This window comes from Mizuhopecten yessoensis, unplaced genomic scaffold (genome assembly GCF_002113885.1).
Source record: "Mizuhopecten yessoensis strain PY_sf001 unplaced genomic scaffold, ASM211388v2 scaffold2307, whole genome shotgun sequence".
NCBI lineage: Eukaryota > Metazoa > Mollusca > Bivalvia > Pectinida > Pectinidae > Mizuhopecten > Mizuhopecten yessoensis.
Window position 1 is genome coordinate 252,839 of NW_018404481.1, and position 10,265 is coordinate 263,103.

General features: G+C 36.1%; 1 protein-coding gene across 1 annotated transcript; it reads right to left on the reverse strand.

Annotated features, from left to right (window-relative positions):
- Window positions 1-393: 393 nt before the first annotated feature.
- Window positions 394-8,884, reverse strand: LOC110445463 (branched-chain-amino-acid aminotransferase, cytosolic-like). The gene is made up of 10 exons (XM_021490115.1): window positions 8,619-8,884; window positions 5,613-5,807; window positions 4,952-5,062; window positions 4,490-4,618; window positions 3,924-4,084; window positions 3,480-3,622; window positions 3,005-3,090; window positions 1,826-1,894; window positions 1,004-1,141; window positions 394-621 (listed from the first exon to the last, which is right to left on the reverse strand). The coding sequence occupies exons 1-10, from the start codon at window positions 8,751-8,753 to the stop codon at window positions 580-582; spliced, it is 1,209 nt and encodes a 402-aa protein (XP_021345790.1). The 5' UTR covers window positions 8,754-8,884; the 3' UTR covers window positions 394-579.
- Window positions 8,885-10,265: the final 1,381 nt, after the last annotated feature.

The window sequence follows — 10,265 nt, forward strand, 5'->3', positions numbered from 1 at the left end:
ACAACACATACCGTATACAGTAAAATATTTATTAAAAATTGAAACGTTTGACAAAAACAATATAATAAATAAAACATAACAAAATCAACAACTTCAATATGCATTAAACGCATGCAAATGATATCTCGAGTAAAGACAATAATTTCAATATACAATACATTAGATTGTTTTTCATCTGGATACAAGTCTGTATATTATTGATGGGCTATGTTCTTTGTGTCGTACTATAATATGACATAATTGTGTTCTAGACAATGCCACCATGGAAACAGGATCGTGTTGTAAATAAGACATTGAACCATGTAAAATACTTTAGTAGATTACTGACTCCCTGGAACAGGTGTAATTTCCATGTTTTCCCGCCGTGTGATGCATACTACCACGAGGTGTTACGTCACTCAACTAGAGGTTGTTCCGATGAAGCATGTATTTCCCAAATTAGTAGAACTACATCAATTAACCAGAGGTGTTTCGAAGTAACATTTATTGCCCCAATTGATAGAGTTACGTCACTCAAACATGTGTTCCATTACGGCGTAGCTGCCTTAGAAAATGATGCAAATCACTCTTTTTTAGCGGTCAATCGACTTCTACCGTCCAGTCGCTCGGACACTCTCCGTACTGCAAACGCAAATCAAATACATTAGCATATCTTTAAAACAATTGGATAAATATCTATTCAAAAGAACTTATTAATATTTTACCATGTGACAATGTACACACTTGATAAGTATCTCAAACCTAAAACACCTAAAGATATTTCGACATTACAATCTTGATATTCTTGAAGTCAGTGGGATAAAGTTAATTCTTCCCCTGTTGTCCATGATTTATGGGTTAATTCTGATGAAGTTTATGTTTTAAATCATTTGGACATAACAAGAAACGGCCCAAGGGAAGATAGCTCACCCAGAGAAGAGGAGATTTATTGATTTTATTTCTCGTTGTTTTGTCTTTTCGGGGCGAAAAGACGAACGAACTAGAGTTAAGACTAGTTACCTACCTGTATGGCAGTGAGATGTCCGAACAACCTCGTGGCCAGCTCTTGTTGATCGGATACGTTGTACCACTGACCACTGTACTTAATCTTGCCGACCGGACAGATGGACACTGCTGTACCGGAACCAAACATCTCTATCACCTACAAAGATCAACGGAAACACTAATACTCGCTTTATATTAGGTCTGGTCTATTGGTCTGTTTTGTTTAACGTCCCATCAACAGCCAAGGTCATTTAAGGGCGTGTCTCCGTGTGTGTTGAGTATGCGTATTGGTGTGTGTGTGCAGGAGACAAGGTATGTTGGTGTATTTGCCTCCTTGTTATAGTGCTACCTCACTGAAATACCATGCCGAAGGCACCCAGCACAGCAGTCTGCCTGGTCACAGCTTTACATAATATTTCCGCAATTTTGTACACAATTTATTGAAAATCATATTTTGTTCCACTACCAAAAACTGTGACTATCCCTGAGAACTTTTTGTCGACACGACTGTATCTTTGATAAATAAATTCTGAAGAGAAACCCATACCTTGCGCAACATAAATGAAACCTTTGAAGATGAAATAATAATACTAAATCGACAATAGTGCTTTGAGTGTAAAAAAAAGAATGGAATTCGAACCATGGACCGCCATTAATTATACTCTCCGACGTTCTGACCATCCAGATTCTGTTGCACTTCAGTTATATCCAGACCGAAATTGAGTGGAGATAATTGTATACACGAAAAAATACATTAGAATTCTTTTGTGATTTTATTGCATTTGAATAACGACCCTTAGTTTTTGGATACAAAGTGTCCTTGCTAACGGGCTCTACTTACTCTGTTTTCTTTTATTCCATCCAACAATTCTTTCATCGTAATCGATCGCTCTGTCACCTTGAACTCATCCTTTAATAGAAAAACAAAAATATAAACATGAATGCATTTGTGCTATTATAGATCAATCTAAAATAGCCAAAATGATATGACTTGACATAAAACGTGATAAGAAATGAAATATAATTTGATATACCAAAGTACAGTAAAGACTAAGTTTACTTTAAACACAAACAGGAATTGAGAACTTATTTTGCGAGCTTTCGAAAACGTCTGCTTCCTTTGTCAAGCAAAGAGTGTAAATGACCGGTCTCTCGACTCTAAACCGCTGAAAACAACTCACTAAGCCTCAGTGGGCCGAAACAAGTAAAGTCAGTTGTCAAAACGCATAGAGACATTTCGCCCAATTGCACTCTTATACTGCAGGTAGTCAGGGGAACGGGTAACATGTTGACCCATTCTGCCCCTTAGTGGGTGTTAACAAGAGCACCGCAAACGGATGCATAATGTGCCCGTCTGACCCTATCCAATGAGTTTTTGTTGTTAAATTTAATCCATATTGTCCTTCTTAGAACCCACATGAACATCCATGCCCAAAATTAGGACAATAACACATGATCTGACTGAACTGTACACCACTGAAGAAGCTTGCACCAAAACTTTAACCGAGAGGTTGCACGAGAAAATTTAAGTCCCAAACACGTCCTAAATTTCCATAAATAGCATTTATTTTCCCAAATTAAATCCATATTGTCATTGATAGACCCACATGAACATCCATGCCAAAATTTAGGACAATAACACATGATCTGAAGAAACTTGCACCAAAACTTTAACCGAGAAATTGCGCGAGAAAATTTAACTCCCAAACACGTCCAAAATTAACAAAAATATGGATTCATTGTCCTTGTTAGACCCCACATGAACATCCATGCCAAAAATTAGGACAATAACACATGATCTGACTGAACTGTAGACCACTGTAGAAACTTGCACCTAAACTTTAACAGGACGGACGGCCGGCCGCAAACGCGTTTCGAATTTCGACGGGCGTATAAAAAGGGGTCATAAAGATGACTCAGCAGATGGCCCCCTTCGTCTCTGTATTTCTTATTCCGAACAAAGTACAGTAGTTTTTGAAAAAATTGTCTACTACATACGGGTACTACTTGTGGTACTCACCCATTGGTTAGCGATGTCCATGACAGATTGACGAGTAACCCCCGGCAATATTAGACCATTCAGGGGCGCTGTTACCAACTCTTTCTCTATAAAGAACAACGAAAAAATCAGTTCAAGCTAACACCGAGTGAGTTCTGAGTACAAACGACAAACCTTTTCGTCAGTATAGCGCGCAAACAACAGTCAACATTTGAATCAGAACCGCGCGCCAACAGCAACCAGCATTTGAGTCGGATTTGAGATAAAACAACAACCAACATTTGCGTCAGCTCCGTGCACAAACTCAGGCAACATATGAGTCAGATCCGCAAGTAAACAAACAAATACGCACTTAGTGGTGTGTTTTTTAACGATAAAAAGGCATGTTTTTTACGAGGGTTATCTGATGTTTATCGATTTAATTTTACTTTGAGTGTAAACAAAACAGTCTACTAGCGAGAGTTGCTGTACATGTTGTCCGAGTGCCTTGACGTACCTCCGTCGGGGTTGACCCAGTAAAGGAAAAGGTTCATTGTTCCAGCTTCTGTGATTTCCTCCTCGTCTCCATGCAACCATAGCACCTGTTGACACCCCGCCTGCAGCGCCGCCTTCTGGACTTGTATAGTCGGGGCATAGTTTCTGTGACATCAAAAATCGACATTAATTTGAATTGCACGTATGTTTGATAATTTACTGATTGCAATGCGTAGTATCAAAATGAAATATGAATACCTTGCCAGTGGGTGCAATACTAAACTAGAAAAAACTTCAAGTTGATTTATCTGACAATATTCCAATATCTCTGCAGTGGAACTCTTCTTTGTAATTTTAACTTGTGCACTAGGCACCCTTTTCCTTAATACCATATGATTAACAGTTTTATTTGCTTATAACAAATTAAAACATTGTAGATATAAGAATATAGTCGCTTAATACTTACGATCCCATTTTGTGCATGCCCGAGCCTCCGGGCCAGGCCCTGACGTATTTTGGGTCAGCCAAGAGGGACACGGGTTTCATTCCCGATTTGAAGTAAGGTCCCGCTGGTCCGGCGATAACGTAAAGCAGGCAGGAACTGGGTTTGTCTATTCCCAAGGCAGGCTGTACGGATTAATAAGTGAACAATTTACGTTAGCTAAGGGTTATGCTAATTTTCTAATAATATTTCACTTAGATACTGATCACGTGTTTTATTATAGCATACATGTAGAATGAATTGTATGCAATTACTTATCCGACTTGATGTTGCTTAGAAAATGGTGGCCCAGCTCTCGACCAATCAGCGTCTATCTTTAATGCATAACTGCATGCCTAATTAAAGTGCACCAATATTCATTCATGTGACTTCATTGGAATCCGACCGGTATTTTCTGAGAAAATGTGCGGACAAATTCACGGCGGAAATAAGAAGAAATGATAAAATAAATGCAGGTATAAAGTTTCATTTTAGAACAAGGATCTTCATCTAAAACATTGATTAAAACATGATTTAACCAACAAGCACACCTCTGTTCCAATCATGGTTGGACGTAGATAAACAGAGTAGGGTAGATCTGGGGTAGCCCTAGGGACCCACGACTTGTCCACGCTCAGCAGCTTCATCACACAACCAAGCAGCTCCACGGGGTCAAACGTCTGTACAACAGTGAAACAAAAATCTTAGAAACGTTGAATATAATCCGATATATATAACAATATTTTGACAGTAAAACTTAAGACCTTTCTCTTCGTAGATCTGAAATGTCCTTACTGGAGAGTTCACCCTCTCGGAAGACCCAACGGATTTTCTTACCGAAAGATGTATCTTTTCGGCAGAGTTAACCATTTTGCCCACCATGGTGTCGATCTCAAAAATTAACTAACCAGAAGTCAGATACTTCTGACAGAGCTCATCCTATTATTCACAATAAAACAAGATCTCAGCAGATCTGACAATTATTTTCGTCTTGAAATCGATTTAAAACTCACCGGAAGTCCAGCTCTTTCTGCGGATCTGACCATCCGGTCCATGTTGTCCATTGGCCGGAAAAGTCGGACCTTGTCATCATAACCACGAAACGCCTTCATTCCCTCAAATACCTGTAGATTTAAAAATATAAGTACTGCTACTCCACTAAAACTTGTGTATCTACTACTAATGTAAGACAATGGCACACGGTCATCGTTTCGACGTTTTATAACTATGTTGATTTTTTTCCAAATAATATTGTGAGTAAATAGGCAAGCAAGCTTAGCAAAACACATTCTGTTGGCAAACGTAAAACGGTTGTCCAATATTTTAATCATGTGAAAATAGTAGTTGACTTAGCTTACATCATTCTCGAAATTCCAGGGGTTTCGCTCACTCACGTTCTCTTCGCCCCTAGAACATGTCATGACAATATTAAAGGCACGCGGTTACCTACATCAAATAAAAGTGGCGTGTGCAGAGCCTTCGAGTTTGTCATGACATATTCTCGGGGTACAGAGAACGTGAGTGAGCGAAACCCCTGGAATTTCGAGGATGGTGTAAGCTAAGTCAAATACTATTTTTATATTACCAAAAAAGACATGGGGATTTGGTTAACTACACAAAATTTAAAGAGAACAGATTGGACTGGATATGATTTTATTTGATCCGTATTTATACCTGTGTACAGTACTGGAGGGTTTTAGCCGCCGGATGGAGGGAGAGATTCTTTAGCGGAGATATGACAGGTGTTGACCAATTGCCTTCCCATTCCACGGTCAGCATGTGATCGGTGAAGGCGGTGCCGAAGCTCAGCGTGTCCCGGTCCGGTTTTGGCTGGGGATTGCGGGTCCTATACACCATGGTATCTCTAGCCTGTAGGTATAAAACAGAATCAAGTGTCATTTCGACTCTAATTATGTATGGGCATGCACAAATGCATCAACACGACATAGTATAACAGTGAAAAGTAATTCAGTAAAACTATTTCATATATTTTTTGTGGCTTCCGAATTGTGCTCAGATTGCAATGCAATTTCCTTCGACTTCGTGCAAGGTCAACTACCGGCAGCACCTCAGGTCAAATGTTTCTGCCTATATCATAGCTGTGTTATATGAAATTGCTCTAAACAATGTTGTATATGATAATATATTTATAATACATTTCCTTATATTTTCTATAATATTCATGACAGTTGCATAGCAAATCATTTTTTGGAGTGTATGCTCACAGGGGGGCGAGTCCTCCCTCCAGTAGCTGAAAAAACCCGATTCTGTTCGGCCTTAGGCCCTCTCGTATTCTGGGTAATTAACAAGCAAAACCCGACATTTTGTGTGAATATTATTAAATTTTGTACTTCACTTTGTAGTTTTTGATTTACATGAACCTTCGATATTTTTCAATGGGTATAGACTTAACAACACTATTTTACCACACTAAACTTTTCAAGGTTGGTTTTTATTCTTTTTCAAGATTGGTTTTTATTCTTAACATTTTATGATTGATACGGACGGTCGCTATCAATCAAAAAAAAAAAAAAAAAAAAAAAAAAAAAAAAAAAAAAAAAAAAAAAAAAAAAAAAAAAAAAAAAAAAAAAAAAAAAAAAAAAAAAAAAAAAAAAAAAAAAAAAAAAAAAAAAAAAAAAAAAAAAAAAAAAAAAAAAAAAAAAAAAAAAAAAAAAAAAAAAAAAAAAAAAAAAAAAAAAAAAAAAAAAAAAAAAAAAAAAAAAAAAAAAAAAAAAAAAAAAAAAAAAAAAAAAAAAAAAAAAAAAAAAAAAAAAAAAAAAAAAAAAAAAAGATTGAAAAAATATCGCAAAATTTTAGTGTATGCTTGAGCGTACAAGCAAACATGTTTGCTACGGCACTGAATGAAAAAAAAATCCGCAGTTTCAACAATCGGCGTTACGCTTTATATGTTGCTGATCAGTGGAGGTAAAAGGTTAAATGTGGTTACCGCAGCTATATAACAAATGACACAAAATATTTAAAAAAATATTTGGATTGTGAGCTATATGATCCTCGCAGCTATAGATAGAGGATATTTGATAATACGTACCTAAGGGACCTGAGAATTTGTTGCAAATAAACCCCTAAAACGTATTAAATTACTCCGAACACCTTAGTTTAGGTCAAAATATAGCTGTAAAAAATGCACAGGTCTCTAGTTGTGATACGTACTACGAGTTTATCAGAATACTATGTATTTTGACGAGTGCGATATTAGTTCAGTAAATAACTTAGTTTATGTATACAAAGGTGAACCAAAACAACCATTAATACTAACATATATGGCAATCTTTGATATTTTTTACTACGCATATATACCGACACATGGATGTTTTTTCTCTCTTTTGTGCAAGGCAATTACTTCCAAGAGTTATCGTTCCTGTTCCAAACGCATACACTATACGACGATTGCGTCATCTCCTATAAACATCAACTGGATTTCGGTAACCGGCAAATTTTGAATATTACTTGGAGTGATGGATCTGCGTGATTAACCCATAAGATTCGTCGTATCATATATTTCATCAGACACATTTAAGTGAATAAAATATGCCTGAGAAATATAACATCTTATAGTATACGTATAAAGTAATACAATACAGACGCTAGCTGAAGTACTCCATAAACAACGTGTTATTTTTATGCAAGTTTCAGGATCTAAATATTGTAACAACTAAATAGATATCCGGTTATTTTGAATAAAAATGTGTTTATCCCTTTTACAAAATAAAACGTTTTTAAAATTTGAACTTTATAACTGCAACTATAAAACAACTTTTCCATGGAAATCTACAGACCGCGTGCGTCCTTGCCGAGTCACGGGTCCCCGAGCCGGATGTTACTTAACTTAACTTCATTATCTATATACACACTCGTGTTTCAACACGGATATCGTGTTACATTAAAATTCTTAGAAAGCTAAGTCACGATTTTGTAATGACATTTAAATTATAGCCACTTAAATATTTTTTTCAGTAATTCTATATATACCGGTATAATTATCTTGTTCAAGGAAGTAAATGCAGTGCATGTCGGCATGAATTTGTGCCGACAGCTTGCTATATAAAAATAGTATGAATAAATTAAAGTATGTATATGGCCGGGTTGACATGGGGTGGGCTTGTAGTGGGGGCAACGGAACGAAATGAGAAGCGCGAAACAATTTTTGTATTGTATTTTATTTCTTCCGATTGTATTCTGCATTAAGTATTGTTATCATTGCTGTTTAAATAAACCGACGTGTAATTAGTTAACTCATTAATTTGTGCAGCTTATTATAAGGAAGGGATATCGCCGATCGCTGCGGTTGATGCCCAAACTCTGTTGTATTCTGTTTGCTAAATAAGATAAAATTTGAATATATTTAACCGACTCACGGTTTCCTTTTAACGAGGGAAAAGGATCAATGTAAATTTTCTTAAAAACCTTTTCATGTAATAATATATTAATTTACATCTCTTTGCATACGTGTAGAATCATGAATTATTATATTGATTATAGTAAACTGCAAAGTTTAGAGACCAGAGATAAGTTTAAGCTTTAATTCATTTCAATAGTTTACTGCATGGGTCTGCAAATGACACAAAACATAGATATAAGCGCAACAATGTAAGTATGGAAAGATCGAGAAAGAATGACGCCATGATAGACTATAAGTAAATCAAGTAAACAAAATCTTACTTGGAACGAACGAACATCAGATATCGGATCTTCCTGCTGGTGTGGTTTTGTTTGTGTTCCAACACAACGGGAAACAGTTGATAATTGATTTAGTTTCCGTAAAGAAACGAAGAGGGATTTTCTTACTGTATCCATAACTATTTTTCTAAATGTTCTACTTCTGCTTTACAGTGACGAAATATATACAACAGGTCGGCGTTTGTTTACAAATATTCCGCATGGAAATAGCTCTTATACGTGTGGTATTAACGGAGGTTCATAATCATACCGCGTTGAGCGTTTTCATTGGATAAAAACCACTGCGTCACTGACACACCTCCAGCGCTGAGCACTCACGTGACCTGACACACCCCCTACAGATGTTGACCCGTATTAGGAAATCGCTCTGCATATGTTTACATATAAATCTATCGAGTAGGTATGTGTAAACATACGTCATTCAGACATGCTTGGTAATACAGAGACGTGTTCTGTTATTATTCTGGGTAGTTAACAGCTTTAGAATGTATATATACACATGTATACACATTAACAAATGTATAGAACACATGTCGGCATTCCCCTGGCAAAAGTCTAAAAATAACTTGAGATACAAGTGCAGTATTATATACAAACTTCAAATTCATGGAAAAATATCTTAAGTTGTTTGTTTATAGAAAGAATTAAGTAAGACACAATTAACTAACTTATTGGAACTTATTCCGTCTTTGCGTATTGCAGGGTTACCTGGTCTTGTGAGCAGGTATTGATTGTTATGTCATTTGTTTGTGAGAGTAACGTCATCAATTTTAGAGAAAACGACGTAATTTTCTCACACAAACCAATGACGTAGCAATCAATACCTGCTCACAAGAGAAGATAACTCTGCAATACGCAAAGACGGAATAAATATAAACGTATTTCTCCGCACATTCATTGACAATTACGTAAGTGATAATTACAATGCAATATTAGATTATCAATATCGTCGGGAAGGAAGAACGTGAATACTTGTTTATCAATCAAATTAACGTCTTTTGTTATTGTATTTAAGTTGATTGGCACGAATAAATTGGTTTAAACTAAATTATCTACAATTCCAAATCAAATTTATTGCGGCTGGGTTTTATACTTTTCTTCAAATGTCTCAAAATGTTTGTATTAAAGCCCACTACTAGCTGTAAATTTCCAAAACAAAATTACTTCCAAATGAATTAAACTACACGTACAATGATCGTAATTAAATGAGAAAAACAGATTTTTTTTCCAGAAATTACTTTTCTTGCTTACATTTTTTTTTAATTAAGCCTAAATGTAAGTTAGTTTATGATTTAGCCTAACTCACCAAGCGTCGGTATTCCGTATATGTTTCAATGCATTATTTATATAACTTTCAGTTTTTGTACTAGCAGGCCGGAATGAAGGGTTATCAACTAAGTTCAAATGAATGACCTTGACCAACTTTCAATGTCACATGGGTAAAACTTTTTGAAAGCCTTAAGCAGCTGCTAAAAAACCAACAAAGACGCCTACAGTCATGGTGTTTGGCCAGTAGCATGCTTGGATGAAGGATTATAAAGCCTGTTCACATGAATGACTTTGACCAACTGACCTTAGGTCAAAATCTAGTTTGTTCAAACGAATAATATTGGTCTACTTTTTATCTTA

Excerpts from the sequence above, each read along its gene's own strand:
- LOC110445463 (XM_021490115.1), bottom strand. The coding sequence starts at position 8,753 with ATGGATACAGTAAGAAAATCCCTCTTCGTTTCTTTACGGAAACTAAAT. Across the intron at positions 3,091-3,479 it reads CTGGGTCAACCCCGACGGAG|AGAAAGAGTTGGTAACAGCG; the intron begins GTACGTCAAGGC and ends TGTTCTTTATAG. Across the intron at positions 1,142-1,825 it reads ATGGAATAAAAGAAAACAGA|GTGATAGAGATGTTTGGTTC; the intron begins GTAAGTAGAGCC and ends TGATCTTTGTAG.